Genomic DNA, 18,498 nt, shown 5'->3' with positions numbered 1-18,498 from the left:
AAATATGACTTGGGTCACCTGGGGGTGTTCCTTTCTCCCTTCTGTACTTAAGGCAGCTTTAGTTGGCCATAAGAAGAGCACTGTAGGGACTGAATGATGGAAACTGTACGGGTAGAAACAGCATGGCAATTTCTTGCCTCTGTTACTTTAATAGGTTGAATGAAAAAATCTGTAGAACAAATGTAATTTGGGAGTGTAATAAAATCTGAGTCAGTGCTACTACTTGCTTCTCTTGTATGGAAAGTTTATATCACTTGCCATTTAGAAAATGGCTTAGAATTCTGGCAATTTGGAATGGGTATGTTAAATGATTTCTATTCAGAATTCTACTGTGCCACTTCATTATTAGCAACGTTATTTGCTATAGTGTCATACCTTCAAACTATGTAATTTTATGGTAGATGTAACCTTTTTTTTCCCCAAAACTTTAAACCTACTAATTCTGAGCTGTGATACAGTAATGTAGCTATGTAAACTGTTTTACACAAACACGATAAAACTTATGACTGGAAAACTATAATACTTGAAATATTCTGAACATAATATTTGAATAACTATTTCAGAGTAACCTTAGGGAACTGGTAGCACTAAAGCAACACGATATTGTATTTTGGAATAATCAAGGGATGATGACTTTGTGATAAACTCAACTTCTTAATTTAGTTATTTTTTGTCATTTTTTTGTCATTGCTTCACTTAATTTTTTTTTTTTATTGCTTCAAGACATTGTATAGTCACAAATATTTATAAAATGGAATGCATGTGAATACGTCCAACTTCATGACTTTTAAAATAAAAGTGATCAGTAAAGCTTTTAGGTAATCACATAATATTTTCTTAGTGTATGAACACTTGTTTCTATTTTCTTTCTACATTCTGTTGTGCCCACAGACAGCCTTTTGATTGATTACCAATTTACCTTCAGCTTGTTACAAGAAGATGATCGTCATCACACCGCCATAAACTTTATAGCAAATCCAGAACAGGTAAGAAAATATGATTAGCTGTTGTGATTAAGATTTCAGTTGTAGTTGATCATATTGAAAGGTCTGTCAGGTGCTTGTAAGACACTAGAGGTATTTCAAAATTTTATGGAAACTGATAACATTCCTGAGCATTCAGTAACAATTTTTTGTAAATGCTGGATCAACTTGTTCAAATCAACTAATATTCCAAAAATGTATCAGTTGGTTCCATCTTGTTGTTCCCAGGAATAACTAGCTGTAACATTGTCCTGAGTTGAATTAAAGAGGAATACACTCTTCAGTGAAAGAATGTTTATTAACAGATATAAAAGATAATTTCTGAATTCTAACTGAGATGTATCTTTATGCCATGTATTTTTTAAGTTATTCTTGCAAAGATAATTATTTCACAATTTGAATCACAATCTGAAAAGATAGCTGATGCTTACTTGTGACCCATCCATATTAAAGCAAAAGAGACTACTGCTTTTGCTTCTGAAGACTGCTTATTAGAGTTTCTGTTTAAACTATAAAATGGAAGAGGAGCAAAAAATCTATATTTGATTTTGTACACCAAAGCTATATTCAATAAATTCTGATATATTTTGTTAACTTTTTACTTTTTTTTATACAGTCAAATAAAAATTTGGATATATCAATTAATGCATCAAACAACTTCAACCTCAACATTACATGGTCTATTGGTTCAACTGGTAAGGATGAATTTTGGTATGATGTCTTTTTCCCATATGATTTAATGATCCTTTAGGCTATTTTAACCTGATTGTCTTTTTGTTGCTCATTTTGATAATAAAACTTTACAAAATCTGTTCTTTTGCCATTATCATTATGCCATTATTAATTATATTATTTAAACCTCAGATGATAATTTGCAATCTGAACAAAGCTTCATTAATATGTTAACTTTCTCTCCTATTCAATTAAAATTACTTTGGTAGGAAAAGCCTGTAGTCTATTTAAATTTTTTAAATGACAGTGTTATGAAATGCTGTGATTTTAATTAAGATAAATTGCTTCCTTAACTACTGTAGAGACTGAGATTTTAATTTCTTTGTTTCAGTGTTCAAGCTAAAAATTTAATTATTAACCTTAACATTGATATCAAACAATAAAGTTCTTCTGTGTATGCTGATAAAAGGAGCTGCTTATCTATTTTTCTCCAACTTTCAACCCCATTACTCTTCTTTGTTTTAATAAGGAGGAAGAAAAGCTTTATTTAGGCAGTTTCTCTGAATTGGTTGTATTGACTTTCGGAAAATACATCCAAGGAGAAGCATGATGCTTACATGAAATTGTACTGAAATAAAATACAAAATAAAAATGTTTTTAAGAGAGGTCAGAGTTTGTCTTACATTAACTTATAAATTTCTTCATCAATGTATTTATGAAATAGTTTAATATACTACGAAATAGTTTAATATACTACACTTAGCAAATTCTAATACTTTAATGTAGAACAAATCCAACAGCAATCTATGAGGCTTTTATTGAAATTGAATGTAAATTACTGGAGGTAACTGAATGTAAATTACTGGAGGTAACTTGCTTTCCTAAATTTCATGCAACTTCCATCATTTTTTTTCATTCATTCATAATCCTTTGAAAGCAGAGTAAGAGATTTAATAAATTCTATATGTGAAATGTGTTGTACCATTACATTGTAATGAAGGGTAATTAAAGTTGTAGGAGGCTGAAACTAAAAGCAATTCAAGAATCTAAGTTTCATCGGCCAGTTTACTTTCACACCTTTTATTGTGATTAGTAAGTTTCATAAGGGTGTGTGTATGTGTGTGTATATATATATAAATATATATGTTGTTGTTTTTTTAGCTGGAACAATATCTGGAGAAGAGATTCCTGTTGTTTCTAAGGCAAATATTAAGGAATACAGAGATAGCTTTTCTTGTGAAAAATTCAACTTTCGGAGCAACCCAAACATCACATTCTACGTCTATGTCAGCAATTTTTCCTGGCCAATCAAAATACAGGTTAGTACAACCATTTTGCACTTATGAAGGTGTAGACATCTTAGTTTCACTTGTACAGAAACTGTAGAAATAGTATTTTTTGCATGCTGTATTATCTGTGTGTAAAAGTTATATTTTGATGTTTTTGCTTTTCTCTTCCTAAAATGAATCAGACTTCAGATTGTCAGTTTTAAATCTGAAGTTAGTATTATTGAGCACATACATCTATTTGTAATATATCTTATTCATTTTGATGTATATGTAAAAGATGATATGCAAGATATGTATGCACAGAAACTTGTAAGTCATCATCTGATGTATGTGATGATTATGCATGTATATACTTAGATGTTTGTGTAATTTTTTATTAATTATTACCTTAGCTTTTGGCTTTCTTAAAAATCAAATGTCTACACAGTCCTGTAATATTTCAAAGTTCAGGTTTAACATTAGGCGCGTTTGAGTAGAATTTGTATTCTTCTTTGACTTCAGTTGAATGAATTTTGTTGAGGATTTTCTGGTATACTGAAGTACTGTGTAGTGGCAGACTCAAACAAGTCGGTGCAGTGATGTTTTGTTTCTTTGCTGGAAGTTTCATAGTTTTTATAGTTACTGTTATTGTAGCTGTATTTGTAAATACTCTGTTGCATGTGCCAAACAAGCTCTTTTTGTGGGTGATCAGCTTTTGGCTATAGCTAGGCTTTTCTTAACCATGAATGGAAGCTGTAAATAAGTTTCACGTTGTCAAAGGATGAAGTTATGTAACTTATTTACATGTATTTGTGCATAACTTTTATGCATAACAAGGTATTTTTTTCTAGCCACCAATCCCACTTCCCAAGGATAGACCAAGTTCAGTTGCTAGAGAGCCTTCCTAAACAAACCCATGAAGCAATTAAATTGTAAATGCATTACATGCCAATTTCACCTTGAAGACTGAAAGATGCCTCTGTCATCTCTGTAAGACAAACATTAGTAAGGTGATGCATTTTCTTATGATGTGCAGCCTGTTGTCAGATGTTGGAAAATTGCATCTCCTTTCTGTGCTGTTTCCACTGCAGTATAAAATCTTAACGGCAGTGTGTTTTAATGCTTGATAAAGGTAATGCCTAATCAAGTTATATTCCTTTTTTTTTTTTAATCAGCCTTCTATTTTCGCTCCCTTACCTGCCTTAGATGCACAGATTTTGTTTTTGTTATTTATTTATTTTTTAATTGTGAGGACTATTGGAAGTTCACTTGTCTCAGAGGTGATGGTATTTGGCTATCGCATTCCTTTCCTGTCCTGCTAATTTCTCATAAAAATTTCCAAATTGGTGCAAGTCACAAATTTCATGCTGAGGAAGAGGAATGCTAAGGTTCAGTTATGGAAACTAAGCTTTGGGATGATAAAGTTGTCCTCTGTAATTGCCTTTCTAAATTGACAGGATTAATATGTATTCCTCAATATTTTCATGCTGGGGTTCGTTATTCTACAAGGAAGCATGTGAAGTTCACATTAGCTATATTGATTTTGTAGTTACCAGCAGATCTGCAACAGATAAAATACAGGTATAATGAGTAGGGAGCTTTTCAGATAGCACGTTTAAGTCTGTGTGATATCTTTATGATTTCATGGATAGAAGAAATTTTTAAAATCTTCACAAAACTAAAGATTAAGGAAATTAGGTCATGGTTTGTCCCAGTCCAGAGACTGTAAATTCCAAAGCCAATACACTAAAAGAGCTCATAGGTCTAATATTCAGGACTATCTACATCTGTTAGCATACCAGATTTCACTTCCACACTGTCCAAAGGTGGCTGAAATCAGTCTATTACTATATTAGAGTGCATCCATTTAGAAGATGATAATCCTTACAAAAATGATGTTGCTGTTATACTGATTACAGGATTCTTTGGGAGAGTCACTGGTAAAATACTCCTGATGGATTAAAATTTCACTTAGAAGTAAGGATTTTTTTCTAAGTGATCTCTGAAGCTTTTCTAGCCAATTTAATGTTCCTGAATGAGCCACCATTGCTTTTCTGTGGTGATTATACAGCTAGCTTCAAGTCTCAGGGGCTTTGGGTGTCACAGAAAGCTGGCCTATGCATAAGTGCTCTAGACACTGAACTATATGTGCTGCATCACATGTATGTGTTACACTGTATTGGTCAGATCACTTTGGCTGAAAGCATAATGATATTTTATATCAACTCATCACTAAAGGTTTCATTTAATCCTGTTAGAGCCAAAGAAATAATTATTATAACTTCCATGAGAGGTATTGTATTCGGACAAATAAGTAAGATAGCAAAAAGGGACTTAGCACATGCTTTTGGTTGAGTGCTAAATACTTTCTTCAACACATCTAATTCTATTCAAATACAGTCTGAGTACCAGTGATCTATATCTATATTATTGGTTGTGATTTGTGAAGAATAGATTATATAAAGACTTCCTAAGAAAACAGAAATAGTGACTGTACTTCTCTTTTAACTGATATTTCAAGATGTGTTCATATGCATTTCACCACCTTCCTTTTATGCCTGCTGTGTTGATACCAGAGTTAAGATTACTTGTCTTTCAGTGGGAAGGTTTTGCTTTGGGTGCTACAGTTACTGCTCTTACCAGTGCAGTTTCTATAGCAGAAGGGCCACTAATCCTGTCTAAATCACCTGTATTACCTCAGTTTTCACGTATACAAGAAAGAAAAACCACGCAATCTCATCAGGTGGTTATTTAAATGGATAGATGGCCTACAGTTGCTCAGGTAGTTTTATAATTCCTGTTATCTGTTCAGAAAATTTGGATTCTTTTTCTAGACTTTAACAAATACCTGATGACTCTAACACAAAATATCTTCTTTTGAAATGTGATTTCCTGCCTTTGAAAAGGCAGGATTGTATTTATGCATCAACTACCTGAAGAAATGTTGATCTGTGGTAACACAGCAGCAGCAGCTTGCTACCCAGTTACCTGTTGTGTTTTTTTATGTCACTGGTGAGCTTTATGATGATCTAAGAATCCAAGCTCTTCAGCCTTGTGTACTCATAAATTACTTGCCAGCCATGATTGAATAGAGACATAAGCTGTATGCATTTAGCATAGATGTCCCTGTTCATTGCTGGAGAGTTGGACTAGCTGACTTTTGAAGGTCCCTGCCAATTCAAACAATTCTGTGATTCCATCCATGATCATCTTAGCTGTTAAATGCTTTTGTGGACAATAGTACTTTATGAATCTTTTGAGAGGATGTCTGTATAAAGTATCTTTGTTATGAGAGACGTCAAGTATCCAAGTAATTGGACATGATTTTTCATCCAGTTTCATCATCTCCGTGTTTGACATTCTGAATTCTAAGAGTAACACATCTTTCGTAGTCCTGACCCTTTATATGTACTGATATTTTATATCTCATTTAAATAGGACTCCATCAGAAAATGCAGTTAACTTAAATTGGCTAGATTTGCAAATAGAATACGTGGCAAAACCCCATCACTTTCTTCTGCTCATTTTTATTTTATTTTGAGAGTAGATGTAATTCAAACTCTGCTGGTAATAGAATTTCAAGGCTGTAGCATTTATTGAAAAGCAATAATTCAGGATTTAGCCAGCAGCTGTAATAATGGTCAGCAGTCCCCAAAGTAGCCAACAATCATAAAGCTTAGGCTTCTGACAGCTATGCAAATATTAATAATAACAGTACATTCTTCAGTCTCTGGAAACTAACTTTATGGCAAAAGATTTTCGTCACTGAAGTTAGTAACATATTTTCATCTTTTCCATTATTTGTCCCCATGGTCAGAAAAGTAACAAGCGTGTGAAGCAAGCAAATCCCCTTCAGATGCAGTCCTGACTATGTGGTTGATGAAATTCATCCCAAAGGGCAGCATTCCTGCTTTCAGATCAGCTACTTTCATGCCCCCTTACCTCTTTATAAGTGTCAGCTGTGTAAGTCTGATCTCACCTTGTGCCTAATCAGTACCATTTTCTGCCAGTTTTAAACAGTTTTTGCCTTGGCACAGGGAATACCATCACAATTACAGCTGCTCAGTCCTTCCTACCTGTGCCATCAGAGTGTGTCAGCTGTCAGTTATTAACTTGACTAGCTCAGCTGTGTCTAAGAATAATTCACACAGTTACTAAGACTCGGGGGAAGAACGAAATCCTCCTTAAAAAGCAGAAGGTAATAATAACTGTTCAAATAGTTATTTTCTTTCCTCCTGTAATGTGTAAATGGAAGATTCACATGTGTCAGAGTTTTAATTGGGAGAGTCAGCTTAATCTGTAGGGTTCAGCATCAATGAGAAAGAACTGCCTGCCAAGATTAGGCTTAGGTTTGTATTTAAAGAAAAAAAATCCAAACAGCCTCATTCTTCATTTTTGGTCAAGGAATCCATCATCCCTTATGCGTTCTCGTAATATATTCTGTGCGGTTGTTTCTGTGGAAAACTATCTTTACAACTCTGTGTAAGTTTGTATGCAAGAATATAATATAATGAATGATGGTTTACATTCCATTTGGACGCAGCACAACAAATCATTTAAATGGCTTCATATGCAAATTTCCAATTTTTTCTTTTTAATTTAATGAGGAAACCGATATTCTTCCAGCTTACCGGTTCCTGTTTCAGAATTCATTGTCTTCTTCCTTTCAATAGCTTGAATGTACCATCTGAAGAAGTAGTTTAATGTAAATCAAGAGTCTTATCTAGCTTTGTAATAAAATTTACTAGATGTAGCACACTTTTATTTTAACTCCGTTTGTTTTGTTGCTTACTCTGAATTTTTAACATTCCTGAGTTGTAAAAGCTGTAAAAACTGTCAGGAATTGCCATCAGAATTTACAACAGTAGCACAATCCTAATTATTAAATTAACAAATTAATATCAGGGTTTTTTTGTGGTTTAGGACCTTCGCAAGTTTTGTTCTGTAATCTTTGGAAAATGTGTGCGTTTCTGCATAGAGCAGTGCTTGTACATAATGTCCTTCCATCAGTGACTGCATACCTAAAAATCCAATCTCCATGATTTATGGTGAACAATTCGATTTCTAAGTGCATTAATGGTTTTCATAGAGGCTGCTGAGAAACTGTTTTTAGCTGTGTGTGAAGACACTATAATTCTTGAAACACTGAACAGGTGTTGATGATGGAGTGGATGCATTAGTTTTGAGAATCCTTAGATATTATCTTTCAATAAATTTAAAATCCCCCTTGAAATTGGGTTTGAAGGTAATATACAGAGAACAGAAACCTAGGAAATCCCCCAAGCAACCTCTTAGATGCGATCTTGCAAGGTGTGTGAAATTCTTTGGGAGAACAGGGAGAGAAGGCGTCCTGTACGTCATACAGACTGGTAAGACTTGAGATGGCTGAGGTATAATCTAGAATGTGAATACATGCATAGTTTTATTGTTCAGTAAGAACGTCCTGTGTAACATCAGGATAGATAATAGTAATAATAAACACTTGTCTATGAAAATTCCCAAGAGTTGTATGTAAAAGTCAAGCAGCTTAATGTGCTCAGATTAGGCACTGTATAATATTGGTCCTAGAATATGAAAGAAGTGATGTGAAATAATGGGGGAAAAAAGCAGGAGATTAGAACTGGACAATAGTTATTTATCTGAACATAAGAACTTATAAGGACTTATTTGCATAAGTTTAGTAGTGTATAATGCCTTGGAAGATATTTTGAAAGATTATATTATTGTATTTTAATATTTTCTCAGTTTTTATGTATTGACTGTTTGCATCAAGGTGGACACTAAGAGAATTAGTTGGTGATGTTGAAGTGCTGTTGAAGTGGGTAATGATTGAGGAGTGGTAGGAACGTATTGATGCTGGGAAAGACTACACCAACAGGATGCATGGAACTACTTATTCCATACAATAGGAATTCTCCAAAACTAGTCTTGAGGATTCAGATGCTTAGTATGTTGATTGATAACTTAGAAAAAGTTAGCAGACTTTACCAGTGGGAAGAAAGATTTACTCACAAAGTAACTGTGTGTTCTCAGGGCAGTAGAAGTGTGTACAACTGTAAAAATTTGTGATTTGATGGATTTTAAAAAAGATACAAATTCCTACTGCAGTTGTTTTAGTATCTAAGCAGAGCTCTTCTGGAATACTTCATGTGGTTTTGAACTTCTTTTTCTAAGGATGAACTCAAACTAAATTAATAGCTATTGGCTATGAAAATTAGGGACAAAGCGTTGGTCTTAGCAGGGTGGTTTTTTTACATAGCAAAACTAAGACTGAGAGAAGTTATATGCATCAGGAAAATGCATACTGAAATACGGAAATTACATATATGAAATAGTACATGAAACTTATGAATTATAAATTCAATTTGAAAGATAGTGTTTAACCTTTGAAAAAACAAAGTCCTAGACAATATCATAATGGAATAAGCAGAGTGAAAAATTCATATGCTTCTGTTAGATCTTAATAGGTTTGTGTAAGCTGCAGCCATATTTGAGTGCAATCGATGTGATGCTTTGTAGACAAACAGAACTTTGAGTTGAAGATATGGCAAAGACCCTTTAGAGGATGCTGTGATAGGAAACTGTTATTTTGAACTCCTATTTAAAGCCACTTTTTAAAATTGTTCTATTGATGTTTCCCCCCATAATATTTCTCCAGAATATATGCTTATTATATGAAACAGAGGAATGAATAAACCATGGACTCCACCATGAGGAGATATTCTTGTTTTAGGTCTATCATAAAAGGATGATGCAGAACTAGGGTTACAAGAATGTGGCAATAAAGAAATAGCTTTCAGTAGCAGATCACATAGCTTCTCATGGTACATTTGCATTTCAATATTCTGCCAAAGTGGCTCATCTAATTACCTTTCTGAGCATGAAAGACTGGAAACATCGCATTTGTCTTATAGAAAAAAGCCTGGAAATTCAATTTTATATCTCTTGTAGGATTATTTCTTGTATCAGAATAAAATATATAAAAAAATGTTTTCATTGTTTCTCAGCTCAAAGTAAATAGAGTATGTTCTCCAGAGTTCCAAACAACTCCTGAATTCAAAATACTTTTAAAATTGAAATCAGTGTGATGGCAGTGTGAGAAGTAGTGGGATTTACTTTCAATACTCGATTCTAGAACTAAACTCCATTTTGTTTTTTCAACATTAGAGACCACTACTAAAATTTGTGTCATGTTTACATTGTCAGAGGTATTACTTAAAAGTGTAATTATTGCATTAAAGGACAAAAATTGGGAACCAACTATGCACTGTTATGGTAATTTCAATTATTTTTTTCTTATTGTGCAATAAACTTACTGGTTCTTGCCTTGGAAAATTGCTCCTCTATAATATCCATAATTTATTTTCTTGTAGTTTCAAGGCCAGTGTTATAGAGAATATATTACAAGATGATATAACATTTCCTAAAAATGTAATATGCCCAAATACAATATAGCATTTTCCAAAATGCTTCCTGTGACTCCTGAGAATATCCAGAATTATTACTTAAATGATTTTTCTGATGATAATCTTTATTTCTTAACAAATAACGATAGAACTGCTACAGTTAGTTTTAGAGTATACCAGAACAAGTTTGCTACCAAGCATCTAGACCACTCCAATACATGTAAAATATTAACTTAATTACTTGATATATTTATTTTTCTAGTCACTCTAGAGCAGGTATAATATGAGGCACCAGGATGTCAGAGAAGCACAGAATCATAGGGGTTGGAAGGGACCCCTGGAGATCATTGAGTCCAACCTGCTGCTAAAGCAGGTTCCTTTTCATAGGTTGCACAGGGAAGCTTCCAGGGATTGGGCTGTCTCCAGATAAGCAGAGTCCATAGCCTCTCTGGGCAGCTTTTGACGCATTAAACATAGTTGATGTAACTGTTATTTCTCAGAAAGCAGAAGTACTGTTAATAGTTCAGCTCATGATTTAAGAGAAGCAAAACAGCCAATTAAGAGATAATTAGTCCTCAATGATGCATAGTTTTAAATGGTGTGTAATTTGAATGTCAGAGATAAGAACTCCTGTAACTGATTTGCCAATTGTGTCAGGTTTTCTTTTCCAGATAGGCCAGGACACAATCCGCTGATAGCTGTATAATACATTAGAGATGTATAGATACAGTATTTGGTAGTAAAAATCATCTCTCGGTTATGTTTAGCAAGTAGATATTGAGATTTTTTTCTGTAATTTCAATTTCTCTTATCTATTTGAGTAAATGATAGTTAGAACATTTAGAATGAAATAGCAAATATTGCTTAAAGTAGCTTTTACTTGTTTGCTTTTGAGTAGCTATAGGAGAAGAAATCAATTTGAGATTTTGTGAGGGAACTTATGACAGAATGTAGAAATATATATTTTTAAGTATTAAGGAGAAAAGAACACTTTAAGGTTCTCCCTGAAAAAATTATCCATGCATTTTTGAACTGTAGAAGCCTGCAAAGGCCGAGCACAATGGCTCTCACACAGAATAATTTCAAAGTAAATGTTTGGCCCATAGGGAATCAGAATGGCAGTAAGAAGATTAGCATCCTATTTATCATGACTGTTGTTTCTAGAAACCTTAGTTGCCCCCTCTAACCAGGATTTCATAGGTGTGAACAGATTTCTGTATCTTATATTTTTAAGTTTCAATTTGTGCCAAACTGGACTGAATTGCATTTTTTCAATATTCCTAAATAAAATTTCAGTGGCCAAAGCGAACTGAAAAATTCCAGCATAAGATTTTTATGAAGTAGGGTTCTTTGGGAGCCCCACATCTGCTCAGTCTTGTGATACAATGATCCTGGTCTTGACACTAACTAATGTTTATATGGTTTGAAATGAGCTAACCAATGTGCTAACATGTGAGAAAGTCAAGTCCACAAATGTCATTCCTGAGCAACATTCAAAGATTAGCACAATGTTGGGCAGAATCACAAGTTTTCCACAGTGAGAAGACCAAAAGGCAGATACTGGGGAGGGTTGTGCTCTGTGCTCTTTCACAGATTATGGTGTGAATGCTCACTTCTTTAGACTCTGCAAAAAAATGTTAGATCTGTGATTCTGTTTATTTTTCATGATTTGTTCTTATTAGTTCTCATTTTAAAATGTCTTAAGGACTTTCAGTTTATGTTAATGGTGTCATTTTTATAATCTGTCCTGAATTATTTGTTATCAGGAAGCAATATTTTGGAGAAACAAATAAAAAACCAGCTTGGTTTGTATTAGATAAACTTGTTTTCTGCCTTCGGAGAAGCAATGCGAATAACTGTCAGGCACAGATAGCCAGATAATTATATTAAACAAGGGAGAGGAGAGCTTTCATGTCATCTGTTCCTTTTTTTTCTTTTTTTTTTTTCTTTTTTAAAGTCTGACTGTAAGTACATTAGTTACTTGTCATTACTTTTTCATGTAAGCATTTGATTTCATTGCTACCTTGGTGTTTTATCTCATAGATGATAAATCCAGAAGGGGCTGCTATGATCGTATAATCTGAAATGAGACATAAACCAAAGCATAGGCTTTCCCAAATTAATTGCTGTTTGAATTAGACCATATATTTAGAAAAAAAAAGAATCCAGTCATTGATGTTCCTAGAAAGGGAATATGTACTCAATACCTACTAAATAGTTCTGACTGTTAATCTTTGTACTGTTCGAAAACATATTTTTCATTGTAAGTGTGGCTTTTTATGCACTAAATTAAAATATAGTTTCATGCTAGAGAGAAGAGCTTGTGCTGTTGTAAATATTTGTCATGTACTCTATCACCTTTTCTTTAGTCTTTCTCCAGTCTTATTCTTGTGGCTTTTCTCTTCATTTTCAGTATTCCTTGGGAATTCGGGATGTTAGAACTGGATATGGTTTTCCAAGCATGATTACATCTGTTTCAGATGCAGAGCTAAAGATGTTCTTGAGGGGGCACAAAAACAAAGCTCTTTCGCAGCTCCTGCATGGGCCAACCATGATGCTGGAGGAACCAAACACCTCCTTTCCTTCTCTTTCTTCTTGTGACTCCACTCCAGCCTTTTCCCATCATATTTTCATCTATACCATCAGGATTACTGTAGACCTTTCATTGTGGCTTTTGAAATTTAATAATCTACCATTATCCTGACTGTTTCTCTGTTACTGAGTACAGAATAGTGTCATTATGAATGAACCGGTGCAAATCCTAACGGCACATCCACCATTGTCTGAGCTGCTGTTCCTGCCAGTAAGACTTTCATTCCTTTCTTACCCCCCACCCTGCTCCCCCCCCCAGCCAACAAAAAAATAAAGGGGGAAAATTGAAGCTGATCTGGAAGGTCTCTTTGCTTCTCCAGCAGAAAGCAAATCAGCCAGCTGGTAACGCTTTCTCTGTTTCTCTGTTACTGAGTACAGAATAGTGTCATTATGAATGAGCTTCATTTTTCAATTCCACATTTGCAGTTCCAAAGACAGTTTTTTATTACTTTTGCCTTCCACCTATTCTGTTGTGGGGATGGCACAGTTAAAGTGACCTATCATCTTCTCTCCCTTCCCTCAGTATATCATAGTGAAACTTCATAATGATAATGTTGTTTCCTTTCTAATAACCAACAAAAGCTTTAACTAATGGTAAAAAATGAAGATACAAGAGTTTCACAGTGCTTTGCATTAGAAACATGTTTGTACAAATGTGAATCTCTATTTGCAATTACATTTCACATTATTTAATAGAATTCGTGTCGTACTGAAATCATGCTACTCTAGTTTCTCAAAGTATTGCTGTTGCCAGAAGGATTAATAAAACATTTGGATATATAAACAGGAAAAATATCCAGAAGGAGTAGAAGCTCTGCTATTTTTGTGTTGGCAATGCATGTTGTTGGGAATGAGTCAGGAAACGGTCCGCGTGGGTATGAACTGTGGAGTAGGGGTTGCCTCTGAAGATGTGTAGGAAGTACTTAGTACAAAATACTTGTTTTGAACACATATGTTCTATAGTTAATAAAATGTATTTTTGGATTAAAATGCTCTATAAATTTTACTGTTCTGTTCCCACGCTATATTTTTTTTATCCTGCTTGCTCTTTACGTTTCCTCCAGTGTTTCATTCTATTATCCCCTGACGACCTGACATAAAACTGGGGAATGTGAATGTTCTGACTTTCTTTTCCTCTGATTGACTTCCCTTCCTTTTCTTTTTTTTCCATTTTTGTTTCATGATGGTCTCATTTTACTTTCTTAGCTTTTCGTTTTATTATTATTCTTCTCTGTGACAAGAAAAGTACTCAAGACTGACATTGTTACAGATTGCAGTCTTGTTAAAATTGCCGTATTAACTAGCAGTCCATGTAGTGAAAACCATTCAAGCTGTCAGATATTCTCAAATGAGCGAGATAAAAGCTGTTTGTATGTATATAGAATCATCTTTACTGCTTTGTCTTGTAATACTATTTTTTGCAAACTTTGAATTGTTTTCATTTAAGGTAATTTTATTTTTCTTTATATCCCAGCAGTAGTGTCTGAGAAATTGTCTGCTGCATACATAGTTATACAGAAATGCTTAATTTACACTGATAAAGTTTTCACATTAATAAACTTCAACTGAAATGTTTGATATTAAGCATCTTCATCATAGAGCACAGAATTTACTTGCAGTAGGTATGGAATTTTGGAGTCCTGAGAAACAGAATACTTGATGTTGGGAGAATCTCCAAAGATCTCTGGTCCAGCTACCTGCTCAGGGCAGGATCAACTTCAAAATTAGATCAGATTGCCCAGATCCTTGACAGCTGACATCATCTTTTCATTCTATTCAGAATTTCTCATAATGCAGTTTGTCCACTGTATCTAATTCTCTTCCTCTGCATCTTTGAAAAGAGTCTGGCTCTACAACCTACCTGTTAGCTGGAGACAGCAATAGTTTTCCTTCTTTGGCATCTCCTTGAGACATTTGAAGTTAATGACTTATTACTGTGTGAGCTCAGTGAATTTGCAGAATACATTAAGATCAAACTCAGGAGGGCGATTCGGCTTGATACTCCCCCCAAAATTTCAAAATAATGAAAATGGCCATAGATCTTGAGATTATTATTTGAATTAATAAGACATCCAACATTAGTGCAAGATGGATTATTTTGGTATTTATTCAACTGCTTGGTCACTTGAGCTCCATATTTAAATCCATCTTCTTGGAGAGAAAAGCCCTTATTTAGATGGCATCTGGATAGTCTCCTTTAAAGGAAGCATGTGTAGCTTTAGTAGAATTAGTAGACACTAAGTCTAATCATTAAATAAAACATGTGAATGATATTTTCTGTGAGAAACTTAAATTATATCTTTTGTGATCTTAGTTCTTCATTTTTGGACAATATGTGATATGACCACCTGATTCACTCCGAAGCAGGCCACAGAATCTTGCAACTTTTACCATGGAGGGAATTTTTGGTTGCAGGCCACAAGCATTGTACAGAGCTTATATGAAGTGCCATTTCAGTTTATTTTTTCTCTTCAACTCTTATCTTTCCTCCATAGTATTAAACAATTGGTTCTTCCCCCTATGGCTTTTTGTTGTTGTTGTTTTATATAATCATGTAAATGTACATTTCTGGATTGAAAAGTTTAAGATTGCTGGCGTTTACAAAGTAGGGATTGAAAAGAACAAGGATGAACTGCATTTCTTCTGTAGAAGCAAGATAAAAAAGGGGGAGTAATGTAAAGCAGCGCTTAAACCGGAATAGGAGAGTCAAAACAAACTTTTTTTCTTGTTACTGTTGCACTTTGCAGAGTTAGTGGTGACATGTCAATGGAACGGAAGAAGTGTTTGTAAGGAGTGTATTAAAATGGTTCAAATTGAACTTTTCAGTTCTGCTTTCTCATGGAGAATATACTCTTGCTGCTCTTCCTAATAGGAGCACGGTGAAACTGCATCGCTGCATCCATGACAAAGTGAAGGTATTCAGTGGCATTCTTTAAAGCCTGAATGTAACAGATGTGTTTTCTGCCGTAAGGAACAGCGCTTTTGTGGTTAAGTCTGATGCACATCAGTACAAATAGGTTTTTTCTTTAGCTCTTGCTTTCTCTTTAGGAGTTAGAAAGGGGGAAAAATTATTTAATTCGTACCTGTATTATATCGTACCTGTATTAACTACTGTAAGCTAGTAATGCTTTTTTTCTGTAGAATGATTACACCTTTTTTTTTTTTTTTTAACTAAACTAATACCATTTCATTTATATTCTATGGGCATTAACTGCAGAACTTCATTTGTTTTGAAAATCCTTTTCAAAGCTATGTTCATGTATGGTAACTCTAGTGATGGTAAAAAATCAATTGCAGCTGTATTATTTGCAAAGTAATCAACTCACTTCTCCATTCTAACTAGAAGAGGCATCCTGAAGAGCTGGAAAAATTGCACTAATCTGATGTGCTTGGATCTTATCTTTGTTTCATTTTAAAGACAGATACTCATCTCTTTTCATCTACTTCCTTTAAATTTTATTTAGAACCCATACAAATAAGGGCTACTTGAAAACTTAGATATAAATCACCCTACTCTTTTTACAGTCCTCTGTTTTATCTGGTCTTATTTTGTCTCTTCTCACATTTAAATGATATGTTCACCTTCTATGTTAATTATTATGGTCCTAACAATGTCACAAAGTACAGTGTAGAAGTGTAGAAGGGATGCATGCAGTAATTTTTCAGTGCTTGGGTTTTATGCATACTAGCCATTATTCTAGCCAAGATTTGATTCCATTATTAGTCTTTTCATTAACATATTTTGAACATTTTTTTTTTCTACAAAGTGTATATGATTTACAAAAAGTATGGAGGTACAAGTGTTACGAGCTGAGCTCCAAGTTTTGCAAATACACACGGTACATCCTCATCTTGTTAGTGGTCTTCTGACACATTAGTAACATAGGCTAAGGTCCAGCAGGGAACTTTTCTGTTGTCAAGGTCACGTTACCTGATATTACAGGCAAACATGTTTTCATAAACGTATCCATCTACTCTAAAAAATACATTTCTTTACTATCTGAACTTTGCATATTCTCAGAAAATTCCTTTATTTCAAATGCTAATGTAGTTATTTTTAAAGTACATATTTGCTAACGTGCATCCATTTTCTGCAGCTTCTGTAGCTCTTCATTATTCCTGTTGGGTTTTTTAGCCATCTTTTGTGTATTTATACAACATCATATTCCCTATCAGCCTTTGATTTTCCTGGCTAAGCAAACTCTCTTCTTTGCCTTTTGTAAGATTCATGTTCTGTTCACCTCCTGGCCAACCTCATGGTTCTTCACCTTCAGTTTGAATCAATCTTTGAATAGAGTGATAGTGAGTATGGAGTTATTAGTCTGTCAAACATTGTTCTGCAGTCAGAAGAATAAATTGCACACTACTATTCTAATATTTAAAATTTCTGTTACTCCATTAATGTGTTTCATGTTCCATTTGTGCTTTATTTTTGTGCTTTTTTTTTTGGCCTGTTGACAAAGTTTTGTGTAAGTTGCTTTACTGGTGATTACTCCATGCCTGTTCTAGCAGCCAAATGTAGGAAAGATAGGACTTTCAATTAAAAAAAAAAAAGAGAGAATTTGTCACGCAATTGATCTCATTTGAAGTGACAATCTCAAGTGATCCTCTACTGTGATAGAATTGCATTCCTTTTAGCAATCATTGACGATGGCTTTATATCTTTGCAGTGGTTGGAGTCTTTATCATCCTAGTACCAAGTTGAATTTATACTTTTGAATTTATAAATGCTCAATCAGATTTTAATGTAGTTTCATTCACAGTGATAAACTCCATTGTACTAAAACATTAAATCATCAGTTTCTATTCAGGTCCACTGACATGCTTTCTCTGGTGGTATGAGTACTGCATTACTGGGACTGCACTGACTGGATAAAATGCTTCATGTGTGAATTTTTATTTTGTGGAATACTGCTTAAAATCTTGTTCATACTTTTAAAACCAATTTTCATATATTTATATTTAAATATTAACTTCTGTTTGACCTCAGTCACTATCATAAAATCAAATTACGGAGGATGTTTTTTTTTCATTTTGGTATTTTCAATTTGAATTTACAAGTATACAAGATACAATACTGATATATTATCAGTATTTTACTGATAATACGGTATCAGGTGTGCTAAGGTTAATTGTGTTTTCCATCTCTAGGAACTTACTTGTAAATGCTGTATCAATGTCATAACATTTCTGGAGTTTAAAATTCAATTTTTATCAACGATATATTACTAATAAGGCTTTTAAATCTTACAGTGTACAAAAAGTAAATTGTTATGTAAATCATCATGCTAAGTAATGTTATGCTTTAAAAATTTTATTGCTAGTCTGACATGTCTTGTGCTAATACTGTTCAAAAAATAAATCAGGATACAAATGGAACAAAATGAAAATGCGTACAAAGAAATTAAAGAGATTTAGTTCCCTTGAAAATCATTGTTTTAAGTGAAAGGTGTAAACAACTCCTTTTAGTTACTCAGCTCTTTCTGGTTTCAGCTTGAGAGTTCAGAGGATAGTAAAAAGTGAAGAGGTGTGAAGAAAATGACTTGAAATTCTGAAATTATTTCACTTTTAATCATC

General features: G+C 33.8%; 1 protein-coding gene across 10 annotated transcripts in view; it reads left to right on the top strand.

Moving 5' to 3' along the window:
- Nucleotides 1-18,498, top strand: part of ATRNL1 (attractin like 1) — a 425,431-nt gene that overhangs the window by 168,812 nt on the left and 238,121 nt on the right. For 9 of the 10 annotated variants that reach the window (XR_008205315.1, XR_008205316.1, XM_052678077.1 and 6 more), the window contains exons 22-24: nucleotides 892-986; nucleotides 1,600-1,678; nucleotides 2,817-2,974. Coding sequence is in view for 8 of the 10 variants with exons in the window: in XM_052678077.1 (XP_052534037.1) it covers nucleotides 892-986; nucleotides 1,600-1,678; nucleotides 2,817-2,974 (332 nt within the window). In the remaining 2 variants the exon portion in view is untranslated. Of the gene's footprint in view, nucleotides 1-891; nucleotides 987-1,599; nucleotides 1,679-2,816; nucleotides 2,975-15,747; nucleotides 15,902-18,498 lie in introns of those variants that run through there. The other variant, XM_052678080.1, reaches the window with a different exon arrangement.

Source organism: Tympanuchus pallidicinctus, unplaced genomic scaffold (assembly GCF_026119805.1).
Source record: "Tympanuchus pallidicinctus isolate F22 unplaced genomic scaffold, pur_lepc_1.0 scaffold16, whole genome shotgun sequence".
Classification (NCBI taxonomy): Eukaryota; Metazoa; Chordata; class Aves; order Galliformes; family Phasianidae; genus Tympanuchus; species Tympanuchus pallidicinctus.
The sequence above is the reverse complement of the archived record's forward strand: the minus strand, read 5'-3'. Positions and strand labels throughout refer to the sequence as shown.